The sequence below is a fragment of the Suillus discolor genome, assembly GCF_016758755.1.
Source record: "Suillus discolor strain FC423 chromosome Unknown F5147scaffold_45, whole genome shotgun sequence".
Lineage (NCBI taxonomy): Eukaryota > Fungi > Basidiomycota > Agaricomycetes > Boletales > Suillaceae > Suillus > Suillus discolor.
The window spans coordinates 81,147-101,810 of NW_024541292.1; the positions used below are offsets into that span (position 1 = coordinate 81,147).

The window sequence follows — 20,664 nt, forward strand, 5'->3', positions numbered from 1 at the left end:
AAACTGAAGTGCCGAGTATAGTACATAACATGGGCAGGAGGCATCGGAAACAACTGCACCGCTCAGGAGTTAGAGCTGGCGTGTTTGGTATAGTACACAACACGAGCGCATAGCATGAGGAAAGACGCATCAAAAAACGGAAAGCTTGGCCCAAACATCATCTACTTCTTTTCTGTCAAGTCCTTCGCTGCAGGCTTTTCGTAAACTTCGACTTCCAGGTTCACAACGAGAAGAGGGACGTACACAAACGATTTTCAAGTATGAACTCAAGAACCTTCTTTCCTAGTTCCTCTCTGTGGTAGCCTTGACGACAAATCTCTTTCGCTACTTTCTCTACTGCGGCAACCATGGGAGATTTCAGGTAGTAGCTCACAGCAGACTCGATGAGCTCCAAGCCATCCGACTTGTCTGGGAGAAATGCAGAGTACTCGAGGACGATAATGGTAGCTGCTTCCTGTGATTAAGACTACAACCGGTCGTGTGGTGAGAAACTAACCGATGCCAGTCTGAATTATTCTGTTCGCAGAAGAAGTGAACAGTGAACCCTTCACAGCCTGTTGCACACTCGTATAGCGCCAGGAATCAATGCGGAGGAAAGTCAACCTACCAAGGGCTGAAGGACGCGGACGATATGATCTTGACGGGTTCGGGCCTAGCCACAGGTTGAAAGTATGGGTATCAGAATCGACTCCACAGAGGAAAGTACTTGCCCCCTGCAGGAAAGAATTGTCAGAATTATGAGGCGGAAAATTGACATTTGATTAATAACAGGGACGCACATTCTATCTGGTTGACGTGACAGTCGTGAATAATCAAACCACCAGATTGTAGACAATGACTGCTATGCTCAGGTAACTTACAAACTGTTAGGGGTTGGAACCAGATGAGCATCATTATATATTGGCGAATACCATTCATGGACGTACGAGCTAGATAAGATTGTCTGTCAGTGGAGTAATATGATGTAAGAAGGATATGATCAACACACATTCTGCGAACACGTGATGAAGACAAGGGCTAAAATCACTGACTATTGAAATACACTTACAACCTACAGATCGACAGAGTCAGTCGAAATGATTGAGACATCGAACGCTTCGCATTACGAAGGTCAAACGACTCACATTCTGCACAGGACACGAAAATATGCAAGATGAATGAACATGGAAAATAAGTCATCAAGGAGGGATACTCAACGAACTAAGCATCATATGAGCAATGATGATTCGACTCATCTGATGGAATAGAGCGCGCTTACATTAGGCTATGAAAACGAGTGAACATCATTACATTATTCGGCACCATCTCAATACAAGATATGATCAAGACACGCACCACCTGCCAAAAAAAAACAGTAAGATGTAAGACGTGTCCACATGAGTTGCAGACAGAAAACCATCAAAGCACTTACCTCCTGTCAACAGGTAAGGAGCAGCGATTGTCAGCATGGGTTAAGGATGAGAAACCATCAAAAGTACACACATTCTGTCAACAGGCAAGCAGCAGCGAGGGATGGGGATCATGAGTATGGGTCGAGGGCTAGAAACCATCAAGGCACTTACATTCTGTCAACAGGCGAGCAGCAGCGAGGGATGGGGATCATGAGCATGGGTCGAGGACTAGAAACCATCAAGGCACTTACCCGCTGTCAACAGGCGAGCAGCAGTAAGGCATCAGCGTTGTCCCTGCGTAGCTTTGTAAGCCATGATCTTACCAGCTGTTATCAATAAACAACTACAATCAAGGAAAACATGTCAGAATGTCAACAGTTTCAGCGCTTCGATATTTACCATCCGTGAGCACCATTACCAGGGAATCGTCAGATTGAATCAATCTTCGTCTTACTTTGAGATGTGGAAACCACTTAGCAATGCTATACTGATAGTCTTCATCATCGATTTGCTTAGGTGCACGGTCAACGAGTGTTCTAGATGATGTTGAAACAAAAATACGCGACTTGCAAATATGAGACTCACGCGATGGCGCACTTGATGCAAAGCTCCATGTTCGATTTTTGTGTCGACACCAAGCACAACCGCAATTCTTCATTATCCAGTGCGAGAGTAGTGCTTTCCAGCAGAGTGTCGCAGTTTGTATTCGTTTTGTTCATATCTAGGACGGTTGCTAATGTCAACTTTGACATGGGACAAATCAATCTAAACCACTCACTTTGCAAGCGTACATGGGACTTGGGATGCGCGCGGTTTTCGGGGTTGTACAACCGATCCAAGACACATGTCTTAGTGAATAGTTCCTCAACGCGCTCGGCAATCCTCTTTGAGCGCTCTTCGCCCGATACCCCTTGTAGTTGCTTCTTGATTTCACCATACACGACTGGACGCAGAGCTTCGAACTTGGTGAACACCACGACCACAGGAACTAGAGATCGATCATTCAGTCCCAGCACGGCAACTGACGATGAAGTTGCAAGCTCACCGTGCCCGGTGTCGCACTCCTGGAAGAACTTCTCTTCTGCCCGCTGGAATGTTCGCCAATGGTCGTCCATCGGAATACAATACCTGATGGCAATCAAAAAGCGCGGAACGTCGGAAGGGGGCTGCTTACCATATAGCGTGAATTCGGTCCTCTAATTTCGTCGCATGTGCGCGTTCTGATATAAATTTCTTCATGCTTTCAAACTCTTCTTCAGACCCCGCTTCGAAACCGCACGAGTCATGAAAGACAAAATCGGGATTACTTTTGAATACCATCTCATTCGTGATGTCGTGATTTCCACGCTGAACATTCGTCAGCGCATGTATGCCCACAGGGCAAATGATATACACACCTTGATCGAGGAATTCACGATGGTAGTATCAATCTGCCCACAATCGATCAGCGATACACGCGTCCATGGCATAGATTATCACCCGCACCTTGTTTCCTTTGGTATCGTAAATTTCTGGTCGATCGGTGGTGTTGCAGACCTTCTGAGGAATGGTCGTTTTGCCTGCGTTTGCTCTCCCCATGATCAGAACTCGAAAGCGCCCCATCATCCTTCTGAGTTTCTGAGCTTCGATGGTTGCCATTGGGAGATCTTGATGTGTGTCCTGAGAAAGAGGTAATTTGGTTTATCGTGAAAGCTGTACTGCGATACAGAACGACGTCGTGACGAAATATGGCAGCGAACGAACACGAAGCAAGGGTTCTTATGGCTTGTGGCACAACAGCTACACACGGCGTCTATCTCTTAATCTATCTCCCTGCAACAGACCACTGATTATACCCTCGCATAGACACGAAGTTGCAACTGTTCAATCGTTCGTGCGATAAGATATTTCCTTGATACAGAGGATTACACAACAAATGACGCCAAATAATGAGAACATTGATGAACTATGATGAATGATCAGAACACGACGGACATGACAGAATTTCGCTCTTCCCTATACCCATCTAGCTGAGAGCCGTATATCGGAAATCTTAGTAGGTGAGCTCGATCTTCTAAATGGTTGATCCTTGAAACGTCTGAGAGCAAACGAGAGCATGTCGGTATGTGAGACAGCTTCTGGACTGTGACATCCCGTGCTGCTCGACAGGGTCTGCACGTATGGAGTTTTCCCGGATGATGGTGGTTCTGGGTATGAACTGAGGGGCAATTAGGTACCGTGTGTGTTGGCTGAACTCGAATGTCGACCACGTTCGTTGGTACTGAGGAAAAGGCAGACGGAGCGGGCCGCAGGAGCTTGTGTGTTTATAGATAGCTCGGGGCAGGCCTGATACACGTTCGCGGATGAGTCCGGCTGTCCATATACTTTATAAATTGGCGCATATATTGTCAGGTATCAAAGAAGACGTACCGGTCAACATACACAAAGATTCTCAGGGCTGGCGTGCGTCTCACTGGATTACGATGAAATCCGCTCCAAAACCCTTGGATATCCACTCATGAGCACAGTATTAATGGACAAACTTCTTGCAGCTCCAAGAGTCGCAGTGTGCGCCACCGTTTCACTCAACCCTCCTTCGACTCTTCCCCCATTGCTGGTCCCTACTGTGATGAGTGATGTCATTTAGGCTGGCTCCTTATCGGTTCATAGCGAGCTCCCTGGTGTCTTTTAATGGTATTGAGATCGCATCGAGATCATATAGCTCCGCCCGTCATGATGTACGTGATGAAGTACATGACCCTGCGCCTCAAACATACAAAACAGCATGCTTTGGCAAGAACGCGATCAGTATAAGGACTTCGTGGTGCAAGCTAAGACTCACTAGTTGTGAAAGATATGCGTGACTGTATACCTTGGATCCAGCCATTTCGAAACATGTCCACAGCATTGCAAGACATAGCGTTGAATGTCGGCACATAGCCGTGAAGCTCGATGATCATACTGCGCATCCTTTTCTAGAGCTGGACGTGAAAGGTAGAGTTCGACAGTGGGGAACGTGGATACCCTCAAGCGAAGGTGTGAACTGCAGTGAGAATCTGGGTTGTGTGACTGCTTCTGTGCTGAGCCCGGTGTCTTTCGTCATCTAGACCGGCTGTTTGCATCCACAAGACAAACGTGAGGGAGTGACGAAGATCATTACGCTTCACGTGCGTAAAAAATCCTCCGTAAGGACACGCTCATCCACTAGGGATGTGAGAATACCGTTGTCATTAGGGTGTGGTAGCAGTGGATCTGGATCTGGAGATCGTTGTGGGATCACATGTTGGGGAAGTGAGATGAAAGGGCGGATCATCGATGTCATCTATCGCTGTGCCGGGAATGTCTCCAGAGGTGTCGTAATCTGTAAAATGGTTCTCCTGTACGGATAAATTGAAATCATAAGTTATTGTAGTAAAAAGCACAAGAACAGCAAAACGAACCTCTATACCAGGATCATGATTTGGTTCATCCTGCTGGACAGGTTGTGGGTCGATACCATGCTAGCATGCATCCTTTTCTCTTTCAGAGAACACGTGCCCTTCGTATTGGGACCTCTACATGCCGTCTCCACATTCAATAAGGCACTTAGTGCAGTTGGCACTTGTACAATCTCTCGCAATCGCAGTGATTTTTTTTGATGTTACTGAGTCTGTAAAAGAGTGTGGAGTCATGGTGTGTCGACAAAGGTATGTCTTGCCGACACGAGACGCTGACAGAATGCAGGTCACAGATAACTGAGATAAGTTCTGTGCAACGTGTGCTCTGCCTGCGTTTCGTGTGGTCACTGTGGTGGAGTAATGATAGAGACGATAAATGAAATGACAAATTTGAACATCGAGTCACATGACAGGTATTCGATCATTCTGAATTTCAATTTCGTCACTCGACCCCCCAACATCAACAGCGGAAATAGGAACCCGGCGCCTCCTCCAAGTCAGGCCTCAGCAACCGTCACTGTACTGATGGGGGTACGCCTCACATCAGGGCATTTGCGATTTCGGAACAAAGGGCACCGGGAGCCCTAGTAGAATAGCAAGTATTGTCCTACATAGGAAACTTTCCTCAATGGACACAAATTGGAATAAAAAAAACCCCGTCACTGTACCAAGCTCTGTTCAAATCTAGAGCATGTTCGGTAACCCACGTTAGACCAACTTTACCTCAACATACAATTTTGATGTGGTGCAGGTGCATCTGAGTTGTGAGCGGAGACTGAAAATGACACTGATGATCACTGGTAGAGTCGGTATGACATTCCAGCCATGGATCCACAGGGACTCCTATCAGTAAATCAGCCGCTATTCCCTAATCCCATTACCCCCAATGGGGGGCATCTCACTGCAGCTCGTCTTCTTCAGCAAACTCAACCGGATAGGACTTGCATCGCAAGAGCAGAAGTCCGCAAGCGCATTTTCCGCTATATTGCTCTCCTTATCAATATATTGCTCGCCGCTACCACACATCTACTTGTACAACAGACCCCTGAGGATCCTGAGCCCTACCACACATCGTCATTGACCGGTCAAGAATGGGTGATGGAATTAATCATTGGCCACCCTGATCGCATACGCTGTGAGCTTGGGGTGCATGCTGAGGTCTTTGAGAATTTGGTCAATGATCTTCGTAGCCTTGGCCATGGAGATTCACACCACGTATCGTTAGAGGAGCAGCTGGCAATATTCCTATATGCATGTGTGACTGGATTAACCGTAAGACATATCACGGAACGATTCCAGCGGTCAAATGATACAATCTCTCGGTTTGTAGTTTGCAAAACCTTGCTTGAACCTAGTACTAACCCCAAGTCACTCATATCACAGGTATTTCTGCAAGATGTTATTCATTTTTTCATCCCATCCATTCTACACGACGCATGTCTGCCTTCCCACTGACAACACACCTGTCTCAAGTGAAATTCGCGACAACCCGAAACACTGGCCTTATTTCAAAGATGCCATCGGAGCGATTGATGGCAGTCATATCCACGCATACCCTCCTTCACACAGCCACCACCTATATTACAATCGCAAAGGCTTCATCTCCCAAAATTGCCTTTTCGTATGCGATTTTGACCTCAATTTTACATTCACATTGACCGGCTGGGAGGGATCAGCGACAGACGCTCAGCTCTGGGACGTAGCTCACAATGATGGCCTGAATATCCCCCCCGGAAAATATCTCCTTGCTGATTCAGGGTTTCCCTCATGCAAAGAGCTCTTAGTCCCCTATCGTGGTGTTCGCTATCACCTTGCTGAATGGGGCCGTGCTAGCACTAGGTAAAACTTCAGTTGTTTTTTTTGCTCATCTGACATTATTTTTAGACCTGTTAACAAAGAGGAGTTGTTCAACCTCCATCATGCATCAGCGCGCAACGTTGTTGAACGAATTTTTGGTGTTGTGAAACATTGTTTTCGCATCCTTCTAATATCCCCTGAATATAGCATTGAGATTCAGGCGCGGATTCCTACAGCGCTATGTGCTCTTCACAATTACATCCGCACTCATGACCCAGATGAAGGTCCATTGCCGCACATACCTGTTGTCAATGACAATTATCAAGACACCTTCCCAGCACCTCCAGGACATGCCGGTGCTGATAACTCAAGTGCAGCACCTGTTCATACGAACACAAATACCTTTCGTGATCAGATTGCAACGCAAATGTGGGAGGATTATCAAAGCTATCTGCATGAACGAGACTTGATGGATGTAGATCAGTTCTTGGAAAGTGATGAGGAGGCGGCTTCAGATGATGAGCGGTATGCAGAGCTTGAAAATGATGCTGACAACAACGATGTTATTTGATACAGTAGTAGTACAACGTTCTACTACTACAAAAATGGAATATTGTGCTTGACTTGTAGAATGATAGACCGCAAAAAACCAATGCGAAGCTCCGGGGTGGTACTCAAATACACAGTGCATATCCTCGCGTTCAGCAAGAACGCGTTCAAGAGGATAATCTTCTCATCCTGCGACAACTCCTCTTCCGCTTGCATGCTGTCCAGCGCACGTGTTGTTTCATCCACTGTTACAGGGATCTGTAACACCTACAGGAGCCCCAGCTCTGCCTACGCCTGCCCCCGCTCTGCTAGACTCCCCGCGCGGCGGTGCGCCGCCCACGCCTAGAAAGACAGCGGTCTGGACCGCTACGACCCCGCCTCATGGCGCTATGACCCCGCCTGACGCTATGACCCCGCCCCTGGCCTAGACGGCCTTGTACCTGATCCATGGAGGCTGTACGCCTCATGGACACCCTAGATCAGCGCATGTATACCACATGTCGCTTCATGAAGATCCGGAGCGCGCTTGGCGCTTCCTGTACCTATGCGCAGCTGCCCTTGGCGCAGCATGCCTGATCAGAGGTTAAGCCTCATGTATCTTATCTGACCCTCATGTCTTGTTATCATAGATTTACGATATACTATTGATTACAGACTGAGCTAGAATACTTGTAGTACTTCCCTATAAGTAGACACAGATTATTGTACTTAGACTTTACTTTAATCTACTAGGTTCATCCCCAGAACTTGCTCATCTAAGCCTACCAGCTTCCTTGTGTGAGACCGCACTTCTAAGTCGCCCCCGTACGACTTAGCACGTATCCGCTAGCCCTGCATCTCGACGAGCGCCGTCTTACCGAGATCGCCGGAGGAAACCTTGACATTCCGTCAAGGCCAGACCACGCTCAGCTTCAGTAGACTCACTCGAGTCGTCGCTGAGAAGACCTATCCTAGTTCGCACACGCCGACCTACAGTCAGCGTAACATCCACCACCTGAGAATCTTCAGTGGCATTCATCGATGTTGTAAGACCGTCACTCAGGTGATTGATGGAACCTTGCAGGTTCATCCATGCAGCAGCGCTGGCAGCTTCTTTGCCCTTTCTGCCACCATTCCCACTGCTATGCCGACTCGCACCTGTTAACTTGAGCTTCTTGCTGTCGGATTCTGATGGTACCAGCTGCAAGACTGAGTCTGAGATGCCGGATGCGGAAGGGGCAACTGATGTCATATCGTCAAGCTGGCGCTTTCCCAGGCTAGAGGTAGAAGGAGGCGGCATGAGGGCGGGAATACTAGTACTGGCATCATGAGTGATGTTGCTGGTGCTGGGACCTGGTACTGGTGCAGTGTCATCAGTGATGTTACTGACACTGGGACCTGGCACTGTGACTTGAGCACCGGTTGCAGCTGATGATGTGGGGTTGTATGAAGCAGATCCATGCGCGATGCTGTTAGTTGGTAGGATTTGTTCCATCTTGCTGTAGAACCTCCAACCGGTGTTCTTAAACAACTTCATGGACTTCCCAGAGCTGCTCTGTGGCAAGATACATTCAGTTGATTCATAAATTGATACATAGATGTGATTACACGCCTGAATAAATTCACTCCACACAGATTCAACTGCTGCTTCCCCCTGAATGCTAGCACCACGATCCCTATCCCAATGACACCCAGATCGGTTGCAATATTTCTCGATAGCATTGTAAGTGGATTTTAACTAAAATATTTGCGTCAGTGATGGCTGGACTCAGAGTGGTGTAAGAGACAACATACCCCTGCCCATTTAACCTTGCAATGTGATGCCATCTTTACTGGGCCACTTTTCTTTAACCCTGCGATCTTGAGGGAAGCTTCATTGCAGGTCGGTTCTTTGAAGTTGGTTCCAGCCAACTTCGATCGTTGTGAAATAAGATAATCAAGGAAGGCATCGACCTCAGCATCCTCCCATTGAGCCTTCTCCTTTGGTATAGACATTTGTATAAGTTGGAGTTGGCTACAGATTATGAAAGTAGCAACTGCTACAAAGATTTGTTTTCCGCGCTGATCATATGCACGATGGCTGATAACAGATTTGGTGGCCATCGTCAGAAGGGAAAGACATTCAAAGTCCGATACCGGCGTCCCATCATGCCATCTGTCAATGCTGTGCATTGTCAAACTTTGCGCCCAACATTAACACAAACATGGGTTACCGAACAAGCTCCTAAGAAGTAAAGTGCGACGGTTGCGGGAACATTCGGGCGCTCGCGTGGTTTGCGCCTATTTTGCCTATTTCGTTTATTTCGTTTATCTCACGTATTTCACCAAAGGCCATGTGGTTTGCGCTTAGCTCGCTTAACCTCGATTTGGAAATCTTGCGTGGTTTTCTCGCGTGGCCTTTGAGCGCTGACTCAATCTCCTTTGCCCATTAGAACAGCACCCATGTTTATTCATGAAATTTGAGTGTTTTCCTGCAGGTGTTGTAGCAACTGTATATACACAAATCAAATGGTCGAAATGAAATGGTGAATGACGAAAGGTAGTGACAAAAATAAACAAATAAAAAGGGAAAAAGAAGGGAAAAGACAATGGAGAGACAAAACCTGGGGAAGGGAAGAATTGGGAGATATAAGAAAATTGGAAAATTGCTGGGAGAATGGGAGAATGAGCAAACAGGGAGAATGGGGAGTAGATGGGAGACGGGAGATGGGAGATGGGAGACGGGAGACAGGAGGATGTAGGAGACAATTGGGAGATGGGTAGGTGTCGGAAAAAAGTTAGGTACCATTGTAATACTGCTGGATTACAAGTTCAGCTCGGCACCTTAAGAAAGCCTTACAAGGCATTTTAATGGGCTATTCTGAGGCACGGCGAGGCAAAACTCAATGTAAGGTCATCAAAAGGGCCCTTATAAGTGCCTTTTAATGGGCATTAAAATATTATCTTACCCATTTAAAAGCCCTTATAAGGACACCCTCCAAATAGAGCATTAAAATGTCTTGCAAGGCCTTAAAACCCTGGGAACTTTTTTCTGACAGCCAAAGATGGGAAAATAAATACATTCAATGATACTGTTATATATTTTGTAATTTTGTCAGAATCCTGCTCAAAGAATGTAGAACTGACTGATCTTACTATGTACTTTATGTGGTGGTAGATTGTACTTTTAGTTTTTTTGAACTGCTCATAAATGTATTTTCAAAATTATTCAAAATGCACAATTTATTAGGATGCAGCCTGAGGCCAGGAAGCCAAAGGAGGGCGTAGCCCTCCTTGGCTTCCTGTGACGAAGGAACAACACTCATTTTCCTACCCTGAAGGAGCGCATAGCGCTCCTTCGATTTGTGCCGAAGGCACAACGGGCGTGAGCTTGTATATATATAACACACACCAAGAGACTGGAATACTTAGTCATTTGGAGATGTCACCCAAACCAAGAGAGGAATAAGTAACACTCACTCATTTGTGATTCCTTATCATTCTCAGTCGGTGTCTCCATTCTTGTACTCTTGGTTGAACTCAGAGCAGTCACCCACCACGTACAAAGCAGAAATAAATAGACACGGTACATACTGTAGACAGACAATAAGCAAGAATAAAGAATAAATAAACAACCAAAAATCGCATCTCGTGAACTCGTGTCAAGGTAGAGGTAGCCCATGCAGCCCCAGGATCTTCAACTCGACCCATTCACTTTACAACAGCCGACTGTTGGTTTCATTGACAAACCCATATGAAGTGCTACAATCTTGTTCGCCAATGTCATAAGGGTCATTCCCAGGTTCACATTTCGGGTTTACTCCCGCTTCCGCAGTACAGATCTTGGTGGGGCCAGCTGTGAGTGCCCAATCCTGGCATTTCAGTGGGTGTACATGCACTGCTGACATAGACAGTTACTTATGGTCGATGCACTATATGAGTGACCATTCCATGTTCCCAGATTCGCAACAGAAGGTAATAGCACGTGAAAGTATCCCTGAGCATGTCCAGTAGTTAAGACATGCATTTCCTTGCTCAATACTGATTTACTCGTAATCGCAATTAGGACAGGCCTCGCAATTTGCACTAACTCCAGTGCCAAGCGCGAGGAACAAGGAAACGGCCAGTACAAAATGAACCATGGTTGCACTGGAATGTTAATTGTTAGATCTAGCAGCAAAGGTATAGGGCAACAAAAACGTACACGGCATAGTTGTTTCAATTGCCTAGTAAATCTTTGGTTGGACAGTCGCTCTTATATGCAAGCTGCTTCAGGCACAACTGAGGATGCGGTAAGATCCCATAAGTCTCGCGTCCGATGTCATATGATCTGTGGTGTGGGTCTGTTCAAATGACATCAATGAGGTTACTTCCAAAGCAATATCTATTACCCATACTTGCTCACCTACAAAGTTCTATCACACCGTTTCACATACATTTCCTATGTCCGCAAAGCAGATATGCGGCAACTACACAACCGGCACTGACAAGGCCAGCGAACCGGTGGCCACCAACTTGAGCGATGGCACCCACAAAGTTTTGCCTGGCCATTTCACATGCATTTCCATTGTCCGAAAAGCAACTACACAACCAACAAGACCAACCTGCAGGTGACAGTTAACTTGAACATGGAATATGATTTAGAAATACTCACATGGACTAGAATTTGCAAGTCAAGTCACCAAAACAGTCGTTTGCTCACAAGCATGATCAGACTGACGAAGATTTCTTTTCCAGGAAGGGAGAAGTCGTCTTCGTCGTCCTGCTCGCCCTCGTCAAGTGAACGGTCCTTGAACTCCAAGTTGGAGGCTGAGAGTTCGATAATCTCAGAAAATGCGGGATTTGATCGGTCTGCGTGAGGTCTATGCAAACTAGATGCAGACTTGCGTCCTGTTAATGTGTTGCGCGGATTCAGAAAGTGGCGGCTCCGAGTCAGTGAAAATACTCACCACAAAAGATAAGCAGATATCACCGTACATAGGCCATGAAAATTCGACGGGAGAACTCAGAACATGACAGGCCGCGGTAAATGGTGATCGTGTTTTCTCACGCTTCCCGTACCTAGTAATAGAAGGTTCACGGCCCGGGTCAGCCGCAACCTCATTGGGATCATCATGTTCCTTCATCAGCAAAAGTGCCCAAACCTGACGAGGCCTTGGAAGGCCTAACAAGACCATACACGACCTTGCGAATATTGGAAGGCTTGCGATGCCTTGCGAGGAAATAGCCCCATCTTGGATGGCCTTCTGAGAGCACATCTAGGATGGCCTTTTGAGGGTGTGCTAGCTAGGTTGACCTTGCGAGGCTGTTGAGGCTTGCAAGGAAATACTAGGTCTTATTAGAACCTTGCGAGGCTGCTGAGGCTTGCAAGGGAATACTAGGTCTTACTAGATCACTCGAGACTTGTGTACATTAGAAGGCCCCAAGAGGCATCGCATTAGCATGACACTGGTAGCTAAAATACATAAGTTGCACAAAGTCCATATGGCAAAGTCCAAAGCGTGCATTAAGTCTATGTCAGCAGAAGCAGTAATGCGAGAAACGGAGAACGAAAGTCCAATGAGAGAGATGCAGTCCTAATAGCCATTAGCCCTCTTTTGTACGGAGGTTCTTCGAGGAGCGTCAGGATCAGTGATTTTCTTCCTCCCTCTCTTCTTTGAGGGAACAGGAGCCATTGGAGCTTGCGGGGAGAAGTTGATGTCATTGTCAGTCAGATCTGACAGTGGGGGTGAGGGGCGTCGAGGCGGAGACACTGGCTGAGACTGCTAATCATAATATCACTATAACGACAAAAAATTGGTCTTAGCTGCATACCTGAATCACATTCAATGACTGCTTGGTCACATGCGCACTTAGTGAATCCTCGTGCTCATCACAAGCAGCAGGGCATCGAGGTTTCGGCTTGGGTTTCGGCTTAGGACGTGGAGGCTGATCCTCATCATCATACTGGACGGAGGCACTTGTAGGATGCTGAGGCTTGCTTAGCCGAGGTTGGTGTTCCTCTCCATCGGAATCTGTAGCTCCACGGGCAGGTTGCATCGAAGTTGGAGCCTCACCATGATCAGAGGTGGAGTACCGAGGTTTATTGAACTTTGGAGGCAATGGCACATGGGGGTCAGATCGAGGCCGTTTGGGTTGTGCTGCTATTTCCAGCTCATCGGCATCATCATCGAGAGAGATAGGGCGCTTGGATTTGAGCTTGCGAGGGGGTGGGGTATCTTCGTCGTCGTCTGAAGTAACCTGAGTGTGGCGCTGGTGCAGGGGCCGTGGCTTCGCAGGCTGCCCTTGCCTTTCCAACCGAGGGTGGGTTGACTGTGTTTGTGGTGCTGCAACCTCGTTGTCATCATAAACTGAGGTGTGGTGCTGCTTAGTGTTGGAATTTGGGTGAGGTGGTGAGTCACTGGCAAGGTCGTCACCCGCTCGCCAAAGCCATTTGGGTGCATGTGTTATATCATCTTCGTCTTCGTACTCCACAGGGCGAGCTTGCTTACTGGTTGAGGGCTCTCGAGACCCATTAGGGTTGACCGGACATGACAGCACTGGGAAATAAATATCAGTACCAGCATTGTATATACATCTATCACATACCATCTGATGTAACTAATGCAGAACGGCGTGCAGCTCACTGAGCACAAATTTGTGCAATGTCGTCCTCACTTTCCTTTCGCATGAGCTTGGCTGAGTGTGAGTTGTCCTTGGTTGGTTTGAGGTGCCTGCGAACAATTAGCACTGAACTAACCACGCAGAAAAATGTACCTGTTCCACCACACGAGGGTGTCTTTGACCCATGGATCGTCGTCGTCGTCTAGCATTTCAATGATGGCCCAGAGGAGCTCATCCAAGTCCATGTCACCAATACACTGTGTCCAGTGCTGAGCGCTGCTGATCGTAAAGTGTGTCTATGGGTTCATGAGAGGGGTGCTGATATCAATAGCAAAAGAGCTAAACTTACGATAATGTGAACATATGTGATGATGTATTTGTTGACAGCTGTCAGTCCCCATGCACGATTTTTGGATGGCTTCACAGAGTTGCGGACATTTGATGCATCGTTCATGATGGATGATGGTCCAATAAAAAGATGTTTATAAAACTATAGTAACTTTGTTATAAATAAATGACAGCGTAGAAAATGAAGACGCACCCTCAGAACAATGTGGTTTCGAAACAGGCCGTGTGTCTTCTCAGCAGCATCGTAAATGCCATGTTCATAAAAGAATGTTGGCCAGTTGTGTGCCATCATGGTGATTTCGCCAGCTTGCAAGGCAGCCATAGCGCTGAACATAGTGACATCAGTACAAATAATGAAATGAATCAGGGTCCTCATCAAACCAATCCAATTTCTTCCGAGGGCAAAGTAAACAAGCCAACTGTGGGTGATTGAGCCCACACATCGACTTATCCTCGATTTCTGGAATTGGCGGGTCAAGAGCATCGGCCTTACTATACATATTTAGCCCAATGGATTGCAGGCCCTTGTGCTTGACGGAGCTCAGATCTGCAGATCTGCCATCGCTCATACCCTTCGATACCTGCCATGCAAAAGATCAGTTGTCAAGCTCAGATTTGAGTGGAAACAAGCGCATATATGCGCATACAGTCACCATTGCAATGATCATGTTGAGTTTTTTGCTTGATATGTGGTCGAGCTCACTCTTGAGACCAGGAACATAGTCGATGACGCCATTGTACAGTAACAAATGCCGATTGGTGACATCTTCAGGTCTGTAGTGAGTTAGCTGTATTGTGAGATAGATATAAGGTACATACTGTTTCGGGTTGCGCTTACCACCTCGGTCAAATTGAAGACCGGTCTTGAAGGCTGCAGAAGGTATGCCAAACGTATCCAGAAGACTCGAAGTCTTCCTTCCCGCGTTTCGGTACAGCTCTGTGTCATCCGTTTTCAAATCTTCATGTTTCCTGCCGCCAAAGGTCAAAAATTTATGGCACAATTCAAATTACAATACCTTGTTGTGTGCTTGTGAGAGCCTGACGATATAGAATTGATGAGGTCGTCAGTTCTGGTGTCCCTGGAGGAATGCATATGCTTGTGTTTGCTGGGCCTTGATGGTTCTGGTGACTCTGACCGTTTATTCTTGCATTTTCCAAGTTTCACGGGCTCTGGAGAGGATCCGACAGAAGAAATGCTAGTGCTTCATATATACATTGCATCTGAGTCAGGGGGATCAGAGGAGCTTGACAATGCGCCAGGACGACGATGGGAAGACATGATGGTGATTAGACTTAAGGGTTAGGGACGCGTTATTGACGCTTTGTTTATTTCTGGAAAATGCCGACTGACTTTTAAAGTCACGTGACCTTCGAAACAGGAAGTCCGAACTTGTTTCGTACCATTGACTTATGCACTCATATCCTCATCGCCGTCATCACACATCCTCCTCATCCTCCTAACTGAACTCTTGGTGGCGCCTCTCCACATCCAGTTGTTGATGAACTACGACTATATACGCCGTGTATGCACACAAACTCTGGTTGCACTTCACTTCCTGGTCCAACACGCTTCTAGGAAGTGACTTGGACCAGAGGCTGTCAGGCTGCGAGGACACACCTCTAGGAGGCGACTCTGAGCACTTAAGCCTGACAGCTTCTAACTTTTATTCCTACTACTTACTATGTGTACTGACCCCATCACAGAGTGTCCCATCTTCACCTGCCCTCACATCTTCACCCAACCTCGCATTCTTGCCCTCACCCAACCTCACATCTTCACCCAACCTCGCATTCTCGCCCTCACCTGCCCTCACATCTTCACCTTTAGCGCACTCGCGACGTGAGAACTTAACAATGGTGGGGCCGAAAGTCAGTCAATTATGTCCTGAGTTGTCCACCACTCTTCTTAACCTTTAACGATCATCAGGCATTATTCCCTTGAAGTAGTACAACACCCTATGCGTGCCCGTATGTGTGGTTTTGGTGATAAAGTGCGCGAGCCGTCGCGCCTTTGTCTCATAACCTTATAACATTTATTATCAGGATCGCAGGCCACTCACGCCTGCAGCAGTCGCAAAGATGGTTGTCCGATGAGAAGATAACTCTATCGTAGATGTGGAGTAAGCAGAAACATTTATTTTCCCTTTTGTGCAGCTCATCACCTACCACTCAGGGACAGCGTCATTGAGTTCTTTTCTTAGATCGCATTTGGGATGGGAATCGACAAACTGGATGGTAAAGTTGTGTTTGTTCACTCCGGCCTTTGTCTGACCGCATCGAATGGTGCGCTTCGTAATCCACTCAACGTTGAGCCACCGCAATGATAAAGGACCGGCTTGGACTCCAGAGGAGAAAAAGCGACAACTGGAAGATCTCTCAGTGGTGTCCCAGTATTGCCGCAACAAGGCTGACTGTCGATGATCATTAATCCTCACGCATTTCAACGAGCGTTTTGATTCCCACCTTTACCTGATTGTACTCATTTTGTCTACGGCCCAACCCATCCTGTGATTCAGGCCACATGTAAATTACTTTAAAAATAACAGAGCTAATTTCTGAGCTATCTGTCATGCACCGTCGTCAATTACAAGTCTGCAAAGCTATCCTCCTCGAACTCGTTCATCACATCCTCCCCATCTTCTGGACCGAAGTCATCAATCTCATTAGTTTCTTCATCTGCACCATCCTCGTCAAGGACTTGATCAAGGCCGGAGTATCCATATTCGTCCATCTCGTCGGCAACAGTGTCGTCTACCATCGCTTCAAAGGGAGCTGGAACTTCATCCCTGTCCTCGTCGTCCATGCTGTCTGTCTCCTCGCTATCATCTGTTTCCTCCTCGCTATCATCACCACTCCCATCATCTCCATCCTCCTCCATATCCTCATCTTCTTCAGAGCCCTCATCGAATTCTGATCCATGGCGCTCTTTCTCTCTTTGGAGGGGGATTCTATCCAACTCATCACAATCATCAAGCAGGCATGACGTCTCTCTTTGCGTGGATTTGTGCCCCATGCTTCCTCCATGGAAGCGCATGAACATGTCTCGGTCGACGAACCTGGTAATTTATCAGATTTGATTCATGTCGTTAGTGGGAAATAACTGACATGTTGACGCAGTACCAGTCCCAATCCTCGTCATTGTCAGCTGCTTGACGGGCGATGGATGGTCCCAACAGTGCAGTCGTACGTAGATGTCGAAAGGCTGGGATAAGGTGAACGCCACGAACGACGAGGTCAGGATCGAGGAACCCAAAGGCTGATTCATTGTTTCCGTCATAAAACCCAACTCGTGGCAGCCATTTTGCTGCCCAACCTGTTGGTGCAGTGATGTCACGAGCGAACCAGCGGACCCACAAAAAGTCGACACGCTTTATAGTGGGATGTGCACCTTGTCTCATGTAGCGGATATTGGCATGAAAGATGCCAATAACCCGGGTGTACCAGTATGGATGGGAGTCTTCCTGATCACGGGCAAGAACCATGATGTCTGCATGCGTGCGGGGATTGAGGGAGTCCTGAGCGTGCCGCAAGTCATAGGTAGTGTAGTTGACACGAAGCACTTTGTGACGATAAATTCGATTGTTGATAATTGCAACAGAGTTTCGTTGTGCTGCACTAAATGAAGTCTCATCCCCGTCGTAGTCCAGTCCTGACAAGCGACCCAGCAGGTGATCTTTGAGATGTGGAAGAAAATTCTAATTACATCCAGTGAGCAAATACATTTGTCATTTTACGAGTTTCAGAGACCTACCTTTGTGGCCTGGTCATTTCTGTTCTTTCCAAGCCAGGAAGAAATATCTCAGTGATGTTTCTGTGATGAGGACATCTGGTAGTGGATCTCTGGTGAGCAATGCGGCAGTGGGTCCTGGTCAACGAAATGAAGAGATGGACGGAGATCTTCAGTCTCAGGCTGTGCATGATTCTCTTGTGCAGCTGCCCTTTCACGGTTCACCTCTTTCATCCTCTGCAAAATGCGCTCATGACGCTGAAGTCTTGCAATTCCTCATGTGAACTTGTTCTTGTTGGTCCGTGCATAAAATCGCTTCACTCGTCGATGCTCAAGTTCACCCTAATTCCAACATTAGTAGGTGAATGGTAGGTGATAGATTCCAATACTTGCAACTTGTGTAGAGTAATTGTCTGTGGTCCCATATAGCCAGATTGACCTGACATAGTCTCCGAGAGCATGAAGTTTATAAGTCGAGAGGTTAAAAATGTGTTGCTTCGAGGGGCCATCACCTTCAACATCAATATTCATCCTTTCTGACCCTGCTTTCTTGCCTTTAGACACTTTCAGACGCCGATGCTGTGCATGAGCAGCCGTTTCACGTGGCAAGTCATGAGTAGCAAATTTTTTGCATGTGTTGTCATGAAATCGCCGGAGAGCCTTTCCTAGCCGTGTCATACAATTATTGAAATGGTAGAGTGTCGTCTCCGTGTCCATACGAAGCTTCCCAAATGCATGCCAGGTGGCCAGCTCAAACAGAAGGTTGAGGATTGAGTTGTTGAACGGTTCCGGTAGAAGACCATCAAATACTGGCATCGCACACTGCCAGCATTGATCAGCATGACAGCAGCTGTATTACTTATGCTCCTACCTGAAGCAGGTCTTCGAAATCACGCACTGCGAGTTTTGTAAGACCTGACACATTGTCACTAAACTTGCGGATGGTGTCACGTCCAAATGTTGGCACGAGACAATACCTGGATCATCACGATGGACACGCAAATATATGAGAAAAAACAACTTACCGCTCATTGAGATCTTGCACAGCAGTACCTCCATATGAATACAAAATTTGGAGAAGATGCGTAAGGGTTGCCTTCCATACTCCCAACTCAAACTCATGCATAAAGTTGGGCACGAGCATCAAGTGGAAATCGAAACCGAACTTGGCAAGCTTCTCTGAAAAGGCATTCTGATGCTCACAGTTAGTAAACTTTCAAGTTGAGAGATCAATTCAAATCATACATACACGAATAGGTGCCACAGAGGTGGTACCGACAATTCTCTCAATTGCAGAGCTGACTACACTATAGCCTCGAACAAATATGAGTTCACAGGCTCGTTCAATGAGACTACGCCGTGGATGATTGTCAACTCGAGAATTTCTGGTGCGCTGCCGTCGATCGAACTTTGTCCCTAATTTGAAAATGTTGTCTTTGCTAACAAGACACCGTGGGCATGGACACCTCCCGAGGAATTTCATGCATGCAAGTAGAACCCTGACATCAGGGAGATTAGTATGGTGTGATCAAGTAAGATGTGAAACAGACTTCTCCAGATAATCAGCAGAATAGGTGAAAAAACGAGGAAACACACGACGAGAGACTCCATCAGGGAACTTGACAACGAAGCCATGTTCATATGCATCTATGAATTCAGCATTGAGCAGGAAGTGCCAAACGGCCTGCATTAATTCACATTTGCAATGCGTGAGCACTGCTCCTGTGGCACTATGACCAAAAGTCTTCTTGTAGAAGTCTTGGATAGTATCTGATAGCTATACACATAATTAGTTTGTGTCTCAAGTTCAAATATTAAAGACAGACCTTTGGAATATATGCGAGATGATGTGCTGCAAACGATGTTGGCTTGCCACGAATATACTTTGACTGATTGCCAATGAACAAGTATATCGGCCAGAGAGAAGCATTTCCGAAGCTTGCTAAATGAGTGGAATCGGACCAGAGCATGATTGCAGCTACGACAGTTTCTAGATTACAGTCTGATTCACAGGGCTGCGAGTTGAGCTTCGCTTGCTCTTGAAGCATGGCGTCAGATGTATACAGTTCAGTAATGATTCACTCTGGGGGTTCGTCGTCCTCCGGCTGCCAGAATAGTTTGTATGGCTTTGTGTGAAATGTTTTGGCTGCAACTTCTGCGTACGCCGATTTGAGGACCTCTAATGGCTTGCAGTAATAGAGCCCGTCAACTTCAAATTCAGGTGCACAATCCTCAGAAGAGAACTTCTCTTTTTCACATGGGAGTCGGATTTTCACTGAGGCCTCATGCCATCCATCGGATGAGAATATGGATGAGGCAGGGTCATGTTGGGCCTTCTCGAGACATGATGCCTCCCTAGGTGCATTAAAATCTAGCAAATCCTCTCGGCAGAAATCCTCCACTAAAATGACATCGTTGACTAGATGATTGAGATCTTGCAGTGATTTCGAGATCGATGAGTTGTAAAACCATGTCATGAGCCGGAAAACAGTGGCATTAAGGAATGGTGCGAAGTAGTCATGGTGGACTGCCTCAAGTGATTGTCCGAAGCCAGCATACCACAGCCGTTCGTAATCAGCATCCCCATCAACATGCTGGAATGTTGAGGAGTCACAAAGTGCATCGAAGTAGGCTGAATGTTCGGGGTCGTATGTTGGAAATGAATGAGGGTATTCACAAAAAAGGTCGAATGTGTCAATGTCCATACGATGTTGCTCTGTAGGGGGGGCATGCTCTGATGATGGTCTGTCATCGAAGTCCATGGCAATGTCATCTGGGTCGTCAGGCACTGGTGCTGGCTCATCTGGCTCAACCGGAGGTGGCGCAGGAATTGGCAGGACTGGAACTTCGTCACGGTAATGTTTGGGGAGACGTA

At 46.9% G+C, this 20,664-nt stretch overlaps 3 protein-coding genes across 3 annotated transcripts; all 3 read right to left on the bottom strand.

Annotated features, from left to right (window-relative positions):
• Window positions 1–1,586: 1,586 nt before the first annotated feature.
• Window positions 1,587–3,236, bottom strand: F5147DRAFT_283624 (uncharacterized protein). The gene is made up of 8 exons (XM_041429026.1): window positions 2,877–3,236; window positions 2,789–2,821; window positions 2,566–2,738; window positions 2,437–2,519; window positions 2,170–2,379; window positions 1,977–2,112; window positions 1,846–1,927; window positions 1,587–1,717 (listed from the first exon to the last, which is right to left on the bottom strand). Exons 1-8 carry the CDS (start codon window positions 3,027–3,029, stop codon window positions 1,649–1,651), a joined length of 939 nt encoding a protein of 312 aa, XP_041290377.1. The 5' UTR covers window positions 3,030–3,236; the 3' UTR covers window positions 1,587–1,648.
• A 5,373-nt stretch (window positions 3,237–8,609) lies between these two features.
• On the bottom strand, window positions 8,610–9,235 carry F5147DRAFT_580616 (uncharacterized protein; the record flags this gene model as incomplete). The annotated part of the gene is made up of 3 exons (XM_041431556.1): window positions 8,610–8,685; window positions 8,743–8,870; window positions 8,927–9,235. Coding segments are annotated over 3 exons (513 nt in total), but the record flags the coding sequence as incomplete, so codon positions are not given.
• Window positions 9,236–13,857: 4,622 nt separating this feature from the next.
• Window positions 13,858–15,006, bottom strand: F5147DRAFT_547092 (uncharacterized protein; the record flags this gene model as incomplete). Its single annotated transcript, XM_041430339.1, has 5 exons — window positions 13,858–14,010; window positions 14,064–14,204; window positions 14,256–14,388; window positions 14,444–14,643; window positions 14,716–15,006. Coding segments are annotated over 5 exons (918 nt in total), but the record flags the coding sequence as incomplete, so codon positions are not given.
• Window positions 15,007–20,664: the final 5,658 nt, after the last annotated feature.

Bases quoted from the DNA above. Each gene is read 5' to 3' on its own strand.
- F5147DRAFT_283624 (XM_041429026.1), bottom strand. From the start codon at position 3,029: ATGGCAACCATCGAAGCTCAGAAACTCAGAAGGATGATGGGGCGCTTT. The intron at 2,822-2,876 runs GTGCGGGTGATA...GATTGTGGGCAG, and splicing joins ACGATACCAAAGGAAACAAG to ATTGATACTACCATCGTGAA. The intron at 1,718-1,845 runs GTAAGACGAAGA...TATTGATAACAG, and splicing joins AGTGGTTTCCACATCTCAAA to CTGGTAAGATCATGGCTTAC.